Raw genomic sequence first — 18,518 nt, forward strand, 5'->3', positions numbered from 1 at the left:
CCCACCCACTGACCTTAGTGGACAGAGTCTGGGCACAAACCTCGCTGCCTAGAAAAATTTTGTTTACATGAGCTCGGCCTAAAATATTTATTTTAGCTATTCTACACTATAAAGAGTGCATAAGCACCTGTCCATGTCCAGCATGAAAAAAGAGTCCCGACTCGTTTAGTGATTACTTTAGCTTGAAATAATCGATCTTTTTTTTGGCCAGGTTCGGTCCTCATTGAACTCATCCTTCAAGGTTCAAACGATAGAGGGTACACATTGAGTATGCCACAATAACTAGTTAGGCATTCATAAAGAGGCACATCAAGTCGTGCCTTGTTTGGGTCTGCAAAGCAATGACGACATTGGAGGCCACAATGCAGTCATTGCCGTTTACCACAAGATCAATCTTCTCTTTTATTGGCCCAACGTGAAAGAAGATATTAAACCTTATGTAGCTGCCTACAGTTGAGATTTTTTTTGGTAGGGACAAATAATATAGATGATCTCAATGAAAAACACACACAAAATAACCCATATACTTTAGTTACTCAACAATTATTAATCACCAAAACACGGTGCTTTTACAACTTGTGTTGAATGCAATTGCTGAAATGGCAGTTGCAGAGTCGCTCATGTTCACGGAATCAGGGCTAGCTTCAACCCCTCCCGAGTCGCAGCTTTGTCGATGAGGATTCAGGAGGCCAACTGGCCAAGCCACCGCACGGGTGGCCGGCGCCGGTACATAGGCAGAGAGACACTCTACCCACCCGATACACACAGACAGACTGTCTTGACATTCTCCGTCACATCGAATCTTGCGACACTTGTATGGAGTATTAAATTTAGACGAAAACAAAAACTAATTATACAGTTTGCCTGTAAATCGCGAGATGAATCTTTTGACTCTAATTAATCTATGATCGGACAATATTTACTACAAACAAATAAAAGTGCTACCGTACCTAAAATTCAAATTTTTTGCCAACTAAACAAGGCCAGAGGAGAAAGGCAGGCGATCAGCTGAGCTGTGGAAGGCCGATGAGTCCACACAGCATGGCCAACCAAGGCCTTGTTTAGTTCACCTTAAAAACCAAAAAGTTTTCAAGATTCTCTATGACATCGAATCTTTCGCCACATGCTTGAAGCATTAAATATAGACGAAAATAAAAACTAATTGTACAGTTTAACTGTAAATCGCGAGATGAATCTTTTGATCCTAGTTAGTCTATAATTTGACAATATTTGTTATAAACAAACGAAAGTGCTACAGTAGCGAAAGGGCCTTGTTCGCATCTAAACAAGGCCCAAGACGCAAACGACAGTGGTCCACGCCCACTAGCCACGGTTTCTTTAAACTTATATGTCGAATTTGTCAGTTATTTATTAGTGTTTTTCTTTTATAATAATTTAACAGTAGTTTCGGTTATGATTTATCAGCCAAAATCGGAAGACAGTTGCTCCTATTTTTCTCGGATGCAGTACAAATCCTTGTCCTTTCTGCCTCTTGTCGCCAAGCTGGTCCGGCCAATTCTAGCAGAAATTGAACGAAGCAGAAGCTGGACAAGTTATTTGGTGATCAAGATAACAAAACTTCATACAATAAACTCACAAAATTGTCAACACGGACGACAACCTTTAAGCTTTTGCCAGTATTCTTGCGAGTCCCGAGCTCATCTATTAGGTTGTTATTATATCAACTTCCTACGACAACTATTTTTTTCTCCAACGGTTCCTAATATTTCTCTCTTTTTTTTGTCACTAATATTGTTCTCATCTCTCCTCAAATATACCTTTTTTCCACCAATATTTTCCTCATTTCCTTTCAAATAAAGAGAGAGTTACATTGCCTAATCTCAATTACCACTTTTCAGTATCTTTCCAACTATCCTTAGGATCCAGCTTCTATATGGATATTGGGGGAGACACACTAAGGTATTGCAACAACTCCTTCAATATCCACCAAAATAATATTAGGCTACCCAATATATATATCTCGAGATAGATTATTAAAAAATTGGTGAAGATGCTAATAAGATGGCTCCGCAAAACTTTAACTGGAATGATCTCACTCAAATTGCTGTACTGTGACTCTTCCTTTCAAAAGGGGAAAAAGTCCTCAAGGGCATTTTAGGTGGCTACTTCATGTGTTCGCTTGAGTTTATCAGTTGTTCAGCAGTATTTTTTTTCTTACAACAAATTAGCGAACAGTTCTGCCAAGGTGACACATGCAGCGTGCCTTGCAAGTACTCTCTCTCTCTCTCTGTTCGAGACCTTTTAATCCTCCTTTTGAGGAGCAAGCTGCCTGTGGTATTGATCGAAAGAAAGAAGAAAAAACTTGAACCATTGATAACAATACTCTCTCCATCCTAAATATCCATGGTACACGATCTCAAATCTTCTGAATGAACTTACAATACTCGTGTTTCCACCAACACGTCCGGCTACAAAACCTCCTCTCCTCGTCGTCGCCGTCGTCCCAGGCCTCCACCGACCCCGTCTCTGCCTTGCCGCACCACGGATTCGAGCAGGGCGTGGGAGGCTCGGCCATCCTCCACCGACGCATCGTCAGCCTTCGCATGACCGACAAGGCCTCCCTGCGAACGGAGGCGACCCTGCGCCTTGTCCAGGTGCCGGCGGACGCAGACGCAGACAAGCGGTCCAGGCATTCCAGCGCCTGCTCGGTGCCGCCCGGCGAGCGCGACTGGTGCAACATGATCATCCCGATCATGTAGGCTGCCGCGGCGTGGCCATGCTCCATGGCGCAGCGGAGGTGCCGGAGCGCGCTGGCTTTTCTCCTCCGGTTGCAGAACAACTCCTGGCAGATGAGAAGCTAACATTCAGTACACGCTACCGATGCAATTCTCTGCTTGAATTTGTGCTCCAAACGTTACCAGTCCGAGGATGTAGGATGCCTCAGGGTTGCCGCTCGCCGCGCACCGCCGAAGCACGGACAGGAACCTCGTCTTGTCCCACCAGTGCAGCCTCCACTCTCTCTGAACGGCCATGCACCGCCCGACCTTCCTCGCCGCCGTCGCATCGCGGAACAGCTTACACCTTCACATGCAGCCACGCATGCGCACCAACTCAAGATTAGGTCACTGTATTTCTCATGGCAATGGCAGCAGCCAAGCAGACAGAAGCAAAGAGAATATCAGAATTCAGAAATGGGATGGCTTACGATCGCCTGAGGTTGACGATGTCATCGAGGGGAGTCGAAGACCTTGTCGCGATGTTAGCCGTCACCTCCACAAGGATGTCAGGAGGGAGCCCAGCAATTTCCATGCCCAAATCTGCCGAGCTCGTGTTCCCCGTCGTCCTTTGCCTTCTTGAGGCTTCTCCTACGGCCAAGCAAGCACGTGTAAGCATAGCTAATTGTAGAAAAGTCGTAGGAGAGGTGGAAAAGAAGTTGGTTTGTGGTCTTTAGATGGTCCTGGAATCTGAGCCCAGCAATAAGCGGCCGAGGCATTAGCAGCCATACCACGAGGAGAAGACCTAGAGAAGTTGAGTTGTTTATTTCTCACAAACTAACAAGCTACCGCATGGATCACAAGTATCGAACTAAAGTAGTAGTACACCTAGTGCCGACTTCATTGATAAGAAAGACTAGCAGTGTGTAGCTGATGGGCAAAAACACAGAAAACCGTGCCAAGCTACCACAGAATAAGGTTCCGTACCTATAAGAAAGGGAAGGGAACAAAGCAGCCTATCCGGTGGATTGGATTGGGACTGGGGTAGATGGCACCAGGGAGACCGAGTCTAGTTATAAAAGAGTGGAAAGAGTAGCACTAGAAATATCTCTGTGGCCTACCCTGCTGCTTCCTGGTGTAAATAGCGTGAGTTGTACTTTTCATCATAGTAAGTCCATTTATCTGCATTTACCTGTCAACAGCTCACATAATTGGTATGAAAGTCTAAGAAAGGAATAATATACAAAAGAAAATTACTGGTGCCTCAAATTAGGTCAGTGATACGCACCGAATTCCTGATCTGGCACAACATCAATGGGGTGTGCAGCTCTGTACAGCATTTATCCTTTCATTTAGTTCAACAGCGAATCTCTGTGCACCAATGAGCAAGAAATGAATCGTTCAGACACAATGAACTTAGGCTGCACGGATGGAACTTTTCTATGTACATTTTTCAAAAGCGCAACCATTCACATTTCAGAATACTGCAGAGATTTAATGTCTGATGGTCAATAGAGGCCTAAACCGGCAAAACTAATCTATATGTAGCCTAGCATCAATTCAAATGGCATGCAGAGATTTAATGTCTGATGATCAATAGAGGCCTAAACCGGTAAAGCTAATCCACATATAGCCTGGCATCAATTCAAATAACATGTGAAAGTTTGGTATGCAGACGCTGAAGAATTGAAAAGGCAACCTTTAGAAAAAGATTATAAAAACACAAACGATGATCTAAAGTGACAAACTTATGTGAATGTAATCGCTAATTCTTCTGAGTACACATAAACTAACATGCTAAAAAAAAGTGACTGGAGAAATATGATCTTTGACTGTACTTGTGTAATTCGCACCCAAAAAAGAATGCTGACTGGCCAAGTCAGTACTCAGTAGTGAGTACCAACAACTAATGCACTTCTTTCCTGAAGGATGAAGTCCAGATAGCCATAAACTTACCAGATATATATAAGCTGAGCTCCCAACAGTGATGAAGAATTCATGATAGAACAAAAGCTCTGTCTGAGATGGCAGCACAAAATTATAGCGCTGCAGTACTTAAACAGTTTGATAAGATCACATAACACCTGCACAATAAAAAAAATGCATGCCACATGGTTATCCAATTCTATGCAACAATAATGTAAAAACTATTGTCATATAAGCAAACATTCCAAGTCAATCATAAAATTGCAGATCCATGGCATGTCAATGGATTATTCAGGCCAACTTAGTAATTAGATTAGATAATGTAATTTAGCAGACTCTGCAATTAAATAAACACTTTGCCAGGGCCCAGGGGCATGTTTATACTCATCCAAACTGACCATATCATCACATCATCCTCAAATTATTTGAGAAGACAACCCTAAACCAAACAAAGATCACCAGTGAAGGCGTCTCTGCCTAGATGGTACCCTCTCCCAGTACAGAACCATATCATTTCATGTTTCATACAAGCAAATTACGATAACTTCAACTAAGAGAACATTATGAATGTTGAGATCAGTCATACTAAAAACATAAAAGTACCTTTTTTCTTGAAAATACTTTATAGTACAATGCAAAATTAATTTGGTGACCAAACCATGTTTCCAAGACAAAGGTCAATGTCCAAGATGATGCCTATTTTTTTGTACACTCCAGAGTGTAAAAGGGTATATCTGACACCAAATTACACTGAGCATACATGTGCTCCGATTGACTTCATACGATCAGCTAACCATTTGGAAGTTTCCAACCCGAGCTAGTTACAACAAAGCTCGAAGAATTTCCATGCATGTCTATTGTCAAGGGTAAAGAGTGACTTACTTAACCAGTGTTTTCAACAACATAAAAGCCATCATTCTGTTGCTGCTTATGCTCATATACATTGCCTCTTTGACCCCATCCTGTCCGAACTCTCTTTGTAATTTTCATAATCGTGCGGGCACTGTCATCTCTGCAAATCCACAATTGCAGTCAATAACTGGAGCTCAAGTACAAGAAACAAAAGAAAAACGTGAAGAACTAATTTTCTTGCTAGAATAGTTTGTCTTTGTTAATTCTCAGTATATATTCTTTGACGTCATATCCTATTCAAATTTGAAAAAGTAAGTAATACACTAAGTGTTGCAGAAATATGAAATCAAATAAACAAAAGAAAAATCTCAAAAGGAAGCTGATCATGATGGTACCTGTGCAAAAGAGTACGCCAATCACTTTCACCATTCCTGTCATGCTCATGCTTACAGCTTCCAGGGGTAATCTTACCAGAATCAGTTCCAAGACCATCATTACGGTCGGCCATTTCCATCATTTTTGCTGACAGCATATCAACATCCTGTTTCTTTCCCCTATCACCTAATGCATCTATCACTGGCATGAATGCTGCTGGATCAAACAAATGTCGTTTAGCTATTAACAACTTGAGAAGGCTATGTGCATGATCCACCTCCCCAACTTCACAGAGCCCAGAAATTATCTGCTTATATGGGAAACTCTGGATAGAGACCCTCATTTCAAGTGCCATTTCTAGAATGTTCTTGGCTTCAATCCATTTACCATACGTTGTGAGTTCAGTGCACATTAAGCAATACAGCACTTCCTTCTGCCCACATGTTCTCAAAGCAGCATCAAAAACCATCTGCGCTGAAGGGAAATCTGTAATCTTGCAATAAGCCTTGATCAACAAGTCAAAAGAAGTTATATTAGGAACTAATTCATTTTGTAGCATTTCATCCAAAAGAGGCATGGCCTTGTTAACCATCCCTTGTTGACAAAAAGACTTTATCAAGCTATTGTAGGTCATCACATTAGGAGAAATTCCTTTCTCCTTCATTTCACTCATCAGTTTCATGATTTCTTCTGATTTATGTTTTTCTTCAAATCCCCGAATCAACAAGTTGTATGTCCTTGTGCTTGGGTTGCAACCTTTCTTTTCCATGTCCCTCAGAACCTTAATAGCCAAAGAGGTCTTTCCATGCTTACAATACCCGTGAATAAAAGTGTCATATATAACTGAATCAGGGGAAATATCTTTCACTATCATCTCAAGTAATTTCTTCTTGGCTTCATCAAACCGGCCTTCTTTGCACAATGCACTAATCAAAATAGAATATGTGATCTGATCAGGAAGACATCTTTGGCTGATGGAAGAATCACTAACTACACTAAGGAATGAATTCCCCAGTCGGCCAAGAGCTCCACTTCCTTCTTCCCACATCCCATCAACAATATCCATAGCAACATCTAATCTACTATTCCTGCATAATCCATCAATAATGATATTGCAGCCTGCTGTATCCAAACTGTATCCTTTCTCATTCATTCTCTCTAACAACCGCTCTGCCTCTGTGGTCCTACCAGCTCTCCACAGACTCTGCAGCAGAACATTGTAAGTAAATGAATTTGGTGCGCACCCTTTCTGTGCCATCTCATCAAGAATCCTGTTGGCAGCAGCAATGTTGCCCTTTGAGCAATAGGCATGGAGCAAACTAGTGTAAGTCACAACATCTGGGGACATCACACCGCTCCTAATGAAATTCTCTACTCTCCTCGCATCAAACGCCTTGCCCTCCTTGCACAACCCAGAGACAATAATATTGTACGTGTAGCTATTAGGTTGGATTCCTTCATGTGCCATCTCTCTAAGAAGCTCCTGCGCTTCGCCGACCCTCCCATTCCTCACCAACCCTGATAACCAGCGGTTGTAGCTCTCAACCCTCCTCAGGAAACCACCACACCTCATAATATCCACCAGAACCCGTGCCTCATCAACAAACCCAGCATCACAGAACCCACTCAACATTACGTCAAAAGTCACCTGATCAGGCCTCGGCAACCCATGCTGCCAATCCTCCTGCATGTCCTGGAATATCCTGTAAGCGTCCAGCACCCGCCCAGCCTTGCAGAGTGCAGAGATCCTTGCATTGAACGTGACAACGTTTGGTGCCAGCCCTTGCACACGCATCCTTTCCACCAGCCTCTCAGCCTCCTCCACCAGGCCCTCCTTGCAGAACCCTGCGACCACCGTGTTGCAAACCACCAGGTTCATGCTCGGCATTCCGTCGAGTACCTTAAGAGCATCAATGCTCCTCCCCGCACGGCAGTACCCTCGCGCCAGGATCCCAAAACTGAACTCATTCCTGGCGGGCATTGCGTCAAACACCCTCTGGGCGAGCTCCATGCGGCCGGCGTCACAGAGCGCCTGGAGCAGGAGGTTGCGAGTGAAGACGTCCGGCTGGGCGCCGGAGAGGAGCAGGTCCTTGTAGAGCGCCTCGACAAGGTCGAGGCGGGACTCGCGGAGCGCGGCGAGAATGAGGCGGTTGTAGACGGGGGTGGTCGGCGGCGGCGCGGACGTGAGCGCGCGGAGGGAGCGGAAGGCGGGGATGGCGAGGCGCAGCGGGAGGACGTCGGAGCAGGAGAGGAGCGCGAGGAGGTGGGGGGAGGGATCAGGGAAGGAGAGGATGTGGCGGTGGAGGAGCGGGAGGAGCGCGTCGGCGGCGGGGTGTTCGGCGACGAGGCGGGCGAGGAACGACGTGGAGCGCGGCGGAGGAGGGCAGGCCGCGGAGGAAAGGTGGAGGAAGAGTCGGAGCGCGACGGCCGGGGAGGCGGCGTTGCGGCGGAGGAGCGCGAGCAGGTTGGCGGCGGAAGGGGAGGAGGACATGGGAGGGTGGCGGCCGGCGGGGGTGCGCAGCGCCCGATAGGTTTAAACCGGCCCGGGCTGGCTGCCCGGTGGGGTCAACCGCCCGGTCCACTGACACTGCCAGGTGGGGCCGGAATGCTAGTGATCTGCTCCGAGTTTTTTTTTTTTTTACCTTCCCGTTTTCGTTTGGTTTTCATTTATACTGGCAGGCTGCTTGTGTTTAATCAGACTGATGAAGATGTTCAAGTCTTCACAAGTACACCTCACTCAAATGCCAAATTGCCAATCCCTTCTAGAGATAGCCATGAAAATAGCGGAGGTTCTAAAAACATAGAGGATGGGTCAATAGGATGTATACTCCCACCTTCCAAATTATTGTTCTGCTGCTTTAGATTTTTTTTCCTAGTTTATTACGGTAGAATTTCTATAAACCTCTATTGTGTCTAGAAAAACAAAATGTGTATATTTTAGAACAAAAAGAGTACCATATAATATACTCCTTCCGTCCCCAAACACTGCTATTTCTAGCAGATTTCATACAACTTTAGTGTGGCAAACAAAAGACCATTCTACCCTTAATTAATTTGGGTTCCACCATTTAATCATGCACGTTAAGTCATGGTTCTCTGGTTCCTACGAGCTGCATTTAATGCCAAGTAAATAGACTCAAACAATTACCATGCGCCAAAGTACTACTCCCTAGAAGAAATTAAATGGGTCGGTAGACCACGGAAGTTCCGAAGAGAAATTAAATGAGCTAGTGGACTGAGTATGCTAGTAGAAATAACAGTATTTGTGGACAAAATTTTCTCCTAGAAATAGCAGTATTTAGGGACGGATGGAGTATAAACAATTGTCACAATTTAGATTTAAATTCGTAAATAAATTGAGCGTCTTCAAATTTTTCTAGAGCAATGTTTCCAAACAGATTTGTCCATCTGTAATGTTGATCGCATTGGCGGGGATTCACGGCGCCCAACTATTCTTATTCACAGGAAAGCCAACCGAAAGACCCTATCCGAAAAGGTGGAAAGAAAGAAAATACTCATGTAATCATCCAATCAGAACATCGACCGTGCCAGTTCAACATTTGACAACCGAACCAAAACGGTAGGATCTGAAGATTCTGAACTCCATGAAAAGAATGTGTTATTTCACGTGCCTGTGAAATTGTAGGCTGGGGGACAACATACATCACAAGTTTCTTGTTACATCACTCGCCACTACTGTAATGGACAAGGGATCACAATTCACAAAGGCTAAAGGTAAGAAAGGAAACCTAATTTTGAGGTAAAAATCAGCAAAGCAAGAAACTAAACTATAAGTGTGAGATCAGAAGCAAGGCACGTTGTTCTCCGCTCTCATGACCATGTTGCAGGTCGAGTAGATTGATGCAGCAGCGGCTTGCACCGCCCACTCACTCTCAGAATTATCTGGGTTGTTCAGCTTCCTGAAGAGACATGTTGACATATTTCAGTTAGACATTTTCTCAAGCATTAAGTGGAATGGAATGAATAAAAAAGAGAAGGTAAACCATTTTTGGTCAAATGTCATGATGACTAACCATAGTTCAGCCATGGGTCCTAGCAGAGGAGCTTCACAGGTCATGTGTTTGAGGCCTTTATCACAATTCAATTGCATTTCTTGCACTTGCTTCAACCGGTTCTCCTGCACGAAGTATTAGGCAGTCAGGTACTCTGGTGTATCGTGTATATACACTCTATGAGCATAAACGCAATGCATCTTATACAAGCAATATGAAGAGTTATATACCAACACGAACAATGACAGATGGCATAGTCCTTTCCAATAACACAAACTAATCCAAACAGGAAACTCACCAGTTGTTTCCCTTCCTCCTGAAGTGTTCTGTCCATCTGGACAAACAGAGACCTCCATCGTGCCACATGCGCTTCTGAAACTGCTTTTTCAGTACATCCAGCCTCAGAAGTATTTGCAATCGATGATTCATTCTCTTGATTAGATGGAAATTCTGTCGACATTAGGTATGGCAGTTCCGTGCGAAGAGCATTTCTGACTCTCTTCCTGCTGCGTTTTAAAGCTTCAAGAGAAACAAAAAAATGTATTGAGTACAATGCATGAATACTTCTCATTTACGTCAGATTTCATAATTATACCAGCAAGGCGTCCCCTGATGTCCTGGTGCAGTAATTCCAACCACTGAGAAGCAACACTGGCCGCTGATCATCAGAGTAGAAAGAAAACTATGATACAGACATTTCCAGAAGTAGTACCCAGTGCAAATTTACACAAAATGGTTTGTTATGTTAAATAAGCAAGGAAGGATACCTTTTACTGACAGTACAGTCATGTAATCATGATTAGATGCTGGATCATCAGCCGACGTACTGCAGGTCCTATCTGAAGACATAGTGACTGCTGATGAGAGTTGCAGTTTGAGACTATCACCATCCTGTGGAAGGAAATGCAATGTGGTAGGCAGTGTTTGGTGAAACACCACATTATTATCTTTCATCAACGAATGGCACTTCATGAAACCACTACCATATTTCTGATCCTGAATTCTCTCACTAACATCTCTCCCTCTTTCACCTGTTTGACTAGTAAAGGCAGGCTGGTTCTCATTCTGAAGCCTCTCAGAGTGTACCATAGCCTTTATTATGGAGTACACCTGCTTGCTATTTCTCACATGGTTAATGATTCCAGGGTTTAGCCCAGATAATAGGCCACTAGGAGCAGCAACCTTCATAGACTTATTAGCCTGGCCATGCTGTGTAGAAGTGCTCTTTTTGAATTCATCATCCCTTTTCCTTTTGGGGGGTCGACCACGTGGCCTAGGCACCATTGCATTTCCATGAGACGAAGAAAGAAAGCCATTCTGCTTCATTTCTCTCCACTTTCTGTGCGACTCGCTTTCTTCTGTAGCACCAGTAGTGCTGCCACATTCTGATGGACCACTGACTTTCAACTGCCCCAGCTTCTTGTAAGGGAAGAAAGGGTTAAGCTCTGCTGCATCAGAACTATCTGCTGTGTTAAGGTCCAACCCAAGACGTGCAACACTCATCCTATTATCAACATGTTCTGGATCAGGTTTAGGTTGGAGATCTTTTCTGATGTTCTCCTTACCAAATGGCAAGGACTCATTACCATGCAACTTCTCCATTGATGTTGCATTGGAATCGCGGCCCAAGGTCAGACAAGGAGTTACTGACTGAAGTGCCCCAGTCTGGGGCAATAAAGACACTCTATCTCCACATTGTGTGGCACCTTCAGCAGTCAACTGAGGAACATCCATGGTATATGTGTGCAAATATGCTTCAGCTTGAACCAAAGATTCCAGAATTCCAGCCCTCGGATCTACAGGATGAGGTTATTTAAACACAAAGTAAAAAAAAATGACTTAGCAGACAAAAGAAACAAGAATTTTCCATTTCAAATTTGAATCATAGAGATATTATGACACGGACAGTGCACAAACAGTGTTCCAATACTGTCAGTGTAGACCGAGCTCTTACTAGTTGAAACTTGAATAGTATGTAATAATAGACGTGAGTTGTTCTTAATTACTGTTGAGCTGCTAAAACGAGTGTGCTGCAAATAAATTTCGTCTTATTGAGGTGCTGCAGAGCATGTAACCAGTCTTGTAGAGATAAAATTGGGAAGAATCTTAATAGAGTCACCGGTAACTCCAGCCAGACCTTGGCTGCTTGTAAGACAGCAAATCAAATTGTAAAAACACAATTCTCCGAAGCATGCATCTTACACATCTAAGTACTGAAAATTATAATGTCTTGCCACTGGAAAGGCGTGAGTCCATGGTGTTCACTTCTAACCACGCTAGATGGAAGCTACAGCCAACAGAACCAGCTACAGATTCACGAAAATTCTAGAGGAAAACGTGGGTGTGCTAGCGTGCTTAGATCTGTCGCACACAGCACTATGGCACCGCACCGTGACATTCTCGAATTGTCGTGCTACTAGCGAGCGCGGAGCTGCTTAGAATTCAGGAACAACGACAGCCCCAACCAACGACACCAGATTCTCCTCCAGTTCATTTCGATTTAAAAGCATGGCCATGGGGTCGGGGCGAAAGCGCGAGAAACATCACGAAATGCGGTGGCCTCACCTCCTAATCCAGCGCCCGCCAGCCGCGACGCGCTCCCCTCCACCGCTGCGGCGCCGCTGCACGCTCCTCCTCTTCCTCTCCCGTCCAATTCCTGCACGAACAGCCACGGAGACGGCGTCAGCGCATCCGAAGCCCCCAGAGCAAGGACCGAGCGAGCAGAGCGTGGGGCGGGCGGGCCCACCGACCTCGCGCGGCGGCGCGGCTCCCGATCCGGTGGGATCCGTGCCCACGCGCGGCCCCGCGGGGTCCATCGGGGGAGCAGGCGACGGGCGGAGGCGCCGGGGGAGCGGGACGCGGGATCCGGGCTCCGGGCGGGCGCCGCCTAGGGTTTTGGAGCGGAGAGGAGCGGAGCGGAGCAGAGCGGGGGAGGGAGGGAGGAAGAGACGCGAAGGTCCTGCGCGGTTTTGAAATGGAGATGCGTGGGGTGGGGAGTGGGGATTGGGACGGGAGGGGATCGCGTGGGGGATTTATGGCTGCCGGGTTTATTTCTTTTTTGATTTTGAATTCGAGTGGAGGTGGGCGCGGCTGTTTCGGATGGCGCACGCGCCGCGCGGCTGCGGCGGGCATGTGGGGCTCGGTTCGTTCGTGGGCGTTTAAATACGGGAGCGGACGAGGGACGACGGACGGGCTCGAGTCGTCTGAGTTGTCTCCGTGGAAGCCCCGGCAAAGCGAGGATTTGAATTTGGTGGTGGGAGATTTCAAAGACTGAGTGCTGAGATCTGTGTAGCTCTGGTGTTGTGTTCTCGAGTGAGTTCAAATTGTGCGTGGGGCTGGTTGTCCTTTCACTAACAAAAAGGAAATCATAGAGATGTACCGATTCATATGTTTTTTTAGTAGATAGGTATAGTATATGTATCAACTCTATGTTATGGGTCTGGCATCTTATGCACTCATTTCATCTAAAAAAAGAGTCGTTTTAGAGCACCTCTGACGGAGGCATACATAAATTAACAGTCTCAACAAGAAGCTATGATACATGTAAAATTAGGGCCTTGTTTAGTTCAAAAAATTTGTAAAAAAATTCAGATTTCCCATCAGATGTGCCTAGTTACAATAAAGCTAACATTTTTCTAACGCAGGAACATCTACTCATTTTTTTCTTGGCCCCCACTATCCTCCCATCTTCTAACATGTTGTTTCTTTATCTTCTACACTTACGTGAGTCATGTGCACTTTCTTAGGACATGTATGAGAGCATGCAACAGCTGTCTAAAGAAAGTGCAAGCTGACATTGGTGCCTCAACCTCATAAAGTGTGGCTCCATAGTTGCTTCTGCAGTTCGTCAGAGAGGGCATCGGATACTTCTGCAAGCTAATCCAACACCCTGCTAAGCTACCACTTCCTTGCTTTTTTGTTCCACCTAGCATCCGAGCTTACGTGGTATGTCGAGGCCAACAGCTAGCATGGAGCGTTGGGCAAGCCTTAGGAGTGGACACGCAAACCAAGGAGAAAACCAAGAGACTTGCATACCTCTATGTTTTCTACTTCTCTTCCCTCATGTTTTCTTCCTCATCACGTCTCTTGCACTCTACCAATGGCTACATCACTCTGTCATCTCGCCCCCTGCGCGTTCACGGACATCTCATGGTGTCGCAACAACATCGTCACCCTCATAGTAGATGGTTGATTCGCCTTCCGCTAGGCTACCACGGTGCACGGCAATAACAGTGGTAGACATCATCCAGCGCAGCTATGCCAAAATTTCCCGAGCACCACACTACGTGGCGCTCACCTCACCGAGCCCCACGCTTGCCTCACAAGTGATGGATCTAGCGACAGGGGCCGACAGTGAAGATGAAGGTGGGGGCAGGCTCTGCCCGGTGGAGATAGGAGGGAGAGCGCAACCTCCACGCCGATGGAGAAAAGAGGGGCGGGAGAAGTGAAGGGCGGGCGCAACCTCTATCGTCCGCCTCTTGAGCTGGGACCTGGGAGTCGATCTCGGTAGGGATATCCATGGCTCTCAGGGCCCCGCTTTGTTTCAATGCGCGCTAATGCTGGCGCGCTCCACTTCGCCGTTAGCGGCCTTCGCCTTGGCGCCGCACGTGGAAGAGAAGAGGAATATGGGCACAACCATGGTGGTAGGTAGGAAGTTGCGGATGCGAAGATAGTGGCATGTAGGCCTGCAACCTCCTCGAATTGGAGCACAGAGTCTAAAACGACTCTCTTTGTGGGATATTTCTTGGATGCCAAAATGACCATCTTGATAGATGGAGTAGACTTGAGCAGTTTAGATCTAGTTAGATATCAACGATTTGATGAATAGGGTATGGACAGCAAAATACTAACATTTTTTTTGTTCCGATGTGTGTATTTGAATTATTTTCATTCTAAAAACTAACGTACAATCTGCTTAGAACCAGATCCAGATTGAAAAAATCATCAAAAGCAACATGTGGGATGGCTATGGGCATAGAGCTCTCAGTTTTTTTTCCGACCCAACCCGAAAAACACTCAGATCTATATATTAGGCCATTCGTAGTGAATAGTGATCAGGTGATAGCACGGGGATCAAACAGACATGTGTATTAGACCCCTACAGGGATCAAATGATAGCACACGGATTCACCTATTCCCACGGGTGGAAAAATTCAGCTCTGGGATTTAATCCTTGTGAGCCCGAACATGGCCTTGGGAGGGGATTTTCGCTGCGCGATAGCGCCACCATGTTTGGGTTAAAAAATTGAACCAGTATAGCTCCAAAACAAGCTCTCGCACCACGAATTGATCGTACACGAAATCAAACTCGAGTTCAGACACGCAAATGTTGATTTAATACTGTCCAGATCGAGGTATCCTGCTGCTTCGCTAGCAAAGATGTATCAAAACAGCACTGAGGTCTTGTTCAGATGCGAAAAGATTTTGGATTTCGCTACTGTAGCATTTTCGTTTGCTGTTCAATCATAGACTAACTAGGATCAAAAGATACGTCTTGTGATTTACAGTTAAACTATGCAATTAGTTTTTATTTTCGTCTATATTTAATGCTTCGTACATGTGCCGAAAGATTCGATGTGATAAAAAATTTTAAAAACTTTTTGGTTTTGGGGGTGAACTAAACAAGCCTGAGTCGATCAGCACCCATCCAAATCGACCTGCACCAGTGGTCACGTCGCGCTCCGGCAACGGTACGGTATCCGTGCTTAGCAACAACGGCTTTGTCAAATGCAGGTTTGGTTTCCTTGTAGCTGTTGCAATTTTCTTCTGCCCAAGGAGTAGAAGGTATTGTTACAACACCGGGCCGAACAAACTCTGACCAATGATCCCTGCCTCTGATCCTGTGTAATCTATTTCCATATTTTCCTTTAATCCAATTGTGCTCAATGGATAGATACATTTATCATATATTATTGTGTTTTTTTTCTATACACTTGGTCAAAGTGTATGCGCATGGGAACATGCATTGCCCACGCATGGTCCTCTCATGTAGGAGCAGCAAAACAACCACAAGAACGAATAGTTCATCCCACAATATCGAATCCAGCTTATGAATAGACGAGTAGCACAAAACACCAAATAAGTAACGGCTACAGCGAATGGACAGACGACCTCTAGCTTGACAGCAAGCGAGCTTTGATGCAAGTAACAGCATCAACGTAACTGTATCTTACACCCATGTTTGCAGCAATCACATACTGCCATCACAACATTCCACGGCAATGACTTAACAGCTCAACTAATAGAATCCACCGAACCTTATGGTGATCAACCAACTGGTAGAGCTTATAGTGTTTCTTGCTTCATGGTAGCTCCAGAGCTCTCAGGCTCTTCACTTGCTTCATTAGTTTTTGTAGTCCACAACTTCAACTTTTTTACTGTTTCTGCCAGAAGTTCACGGGCCCACACCATCTCACTGTAGATTCTCTTGGATCCATCACTCCTCAACTTTGATACCTCCTCATCTGAGGCCTTGTTTAGTTCGCAAAAATTTTCAAAAATTCTCCGTCACATCGAATCTTTAGTCGCATGCATGAAGCATTAAATATAGACGAAAATAAAAACTAATTGCACAGTTTACCTGTAATTTGTGAGATGAATCTTTTGAGCCTAGTTACTTCGTGATTGGACAATGTTTACCAAATAAAAACGAAAGTGCTACAGTTGCCAAAAAGCAAAATTTTTGCAAACTAAACAAGGCCTGAGTAGTCCTGAAACAAACAAAGCCATTGGCCAATTATTTCATTGATGAAGTTTCCATCAGATGTACAGTGAACCAGATAACAATTCGATTTACCAATTCTGGATCAGATGGTATTTCTTCTTCAGGAATAGATAAAATCATCAAAGTTGTTGCAAGTTTCATCGGACTCCATCTCTTACAATCAATGCAAGATATTTCCTCAAGGTGCTCACCACAAGTTGCCAAGAATCTAGAATGCCTGGTCTCGCATAGCTCACAATCATAAAGTATGCATGCATGCTCGATAATTTGTTCATTAACCTGGATACAAGGAGTGTCACAACACTAACATAAATATGCAAAAGATACATGAACATTGCGTTAAAAAGTTTGGTCAGTGAAAAATCAAGGGCTCAGTGCACAAACTACTCGAAAGCGTAACAGTAGATGACAGAGAGCAGTATATAAATCACAGATCAACATGTCACCGGAAAGGAGAAAGTGATCTCCCCATATCTGGTGTGACAACAATACCATGACGCCTCAGGATTTTGTCCATCCCAAAACTCATCGGAAGTCGGTCCTCCTTGCTCAGCGTGGAATCTTCACGAGGCACTAAACTCTTCATGATATTTTTTTTATGCCCCATATGACTTCCATCGCAGTATCATTATGCACACATGGTATTTTCTGCAAAAAGCCACAGCTAATATATTGCTATAATTGTTCACTAACACAAGTAAAGGCAGCTTATTTTTTGTACTAACCAATTTTGATTCAATTTTGATTCCATAGTCTCTCTAGAGCCTCCAGTAGCATAGCTGAGGTTACGACGGGTTTTCCACCCATATAAGGTCTTGTTTGGATGTAGTCGGATTTGCATCAATCCATATGTGTTGGGGTGGATTGAAGTGGAACTTGAACTAAATTCCACCCCAATCCACTCCAACACATGTGGATTGAGGTGAATCCGATAACATCCAAACAAGGCCTAAGAATGAGCTCTCCACCCATACGAGGATAGATCAATAGAAGTATAGAAATAGGGTAAGATAATAAGGATAACACGAGCCGTTTAAAAAAAATGTCAAGTCAAGGTGTGTCGATATGTAGCTAAGCACTCTAATGAACAAATAATTTAAATCTTGTTTTGTATGATCTAATCAAATCGATCGAACACTTGCCATTTACTTTTATTATATGTCGACAATTCAATTATCATTCTCATTGCATTTCAAATAGTTTTTAGAAATACGTACGTGTCACATTTGCTAGTTTTAATAAAAAAGAGAGAAAATATAATTTTGAATCGTAAGCTAAGCACTTACGCATATTTCAAGTTTACGAGGCTTATAAGAAATTTAATTATGACAGTGACAGAATGGTCATCACCCTGCAAGCACGTACGACATGATTAGAAAATTACCAAATAACCCTACCGTACATTTTTCCAGACCATAAGCCAACAACAGTGGTAAGGAAATTAGGCCCTTGTTTAGTTCCAAAAAATTTCAAGATTTTTCATGACATCAAATCTTTGAACACATCCATGGAACATTAAATATAGATAAAAAATAACTAATTGTATAGTTTGCCTGTAGTTTGCGAGGCAAATCTTTTGAACCTAGTTAGTCTATGATTACACAATAATTATCAAATACAAACGAAAGTGCTAAGCCAACAATTTTGCCCAACTAAACAAGCCTTAGTTGAGGAGGTGAAAAGTTTTTAGGCACTGTAGCATTTTTATTTGATAATTTTTGTCTAACCATAAATTAACTAGGTTTAAAAAATTTATCTTACAAATTGCAGATAAATTATATACATAATTATATATATATATATATATATATTTAATATTTTATATATATGGTGAAAGATTCTTGAAAATATTTTGAGTTTTGTGGTGCATGGAAATGCCACTGGGAATTCCCCACTGGGGGCTGGCGGCCTGGCGCGGTGCCGCCCGACCAAAATCGTCGCTCGCACCTCTGC

At 44.1% G+C, this 18,518-nt stretch overlaps 2 protein-coding genes across 2 annotated transcripts; both read right to left on the reverse strand.

The window, feature by feature from the left end:
* LOC8069928 (pentatricopeptide repeat-containing protein At2g17140) lies at positions 2,054-8,349 on the reverse strand. The gene is made up of 8 exons (XM_002453215.2): positions 5,849-8,349; positions 5,484-5,613; positions 4,632-4,759; positions 3,964-4,046; positions 3,797-3,867; positions 3,167-3,326; positions 2,880-3,042; positions 2,054-2,803 (listed from the first exon to the last, which is right to left on the reverse strand). The coding sequence occupies exons 1-2, from the start codon at positions 8,317-8,319 to the stop codon at positions 5,484-5,486; spliced, it is 2,601 nt and encodes an 866-aa protein (XP_002453260.1). The 5' UTR covers positions 8,320-8,349; the 3' UTR covers positions 2,054-2,803; positions 2,880-3,042; positions 3,167-3,326; positions 3,797-3,867; positions 3,964-4,046; positions 4,632-4,759.
* On the reverse strand, positions 9,375-12,855 carry LOC8069930. Its single transcript, XM_002453216.2, has 7 exons — positions 12,592-12,855; positions 12,407-12,497; positions 10,609-11,637; positions 10,437-10,499; positions 10,140-10,360; positions 9,863-9,966; positions 9,375-9,748 (listed from the first exon to the last, which is right to left on the reverse strand). Exons 1-7 carry the CDS (start codon positions 12,655-12,657, stop codon positions 9,631-9,633), a joined length of 1,692 nt encoding a protein of 563 aa, XP_002453261.1. The 5' UTR covers positions 12,658-12,855; the 3' UTR covers positions 9,375-9,630.

This window comes from Sorghum bicolor, chromosome 4, assembly GCF_000003195.3.
Source record: "Sorghum bicolor cultivar BTx623 chromosome 4, Sorghum_bicolor_NCBIv3, whole genome shotgun sequence".
In the NCBI taxonomy this organism is placed as follows: Eukaryota; Viridiplantae; Streptophyta; class Magnoliopsida; order Poales; family Poaceae; genus Sorghum; species Sorghum bicolor.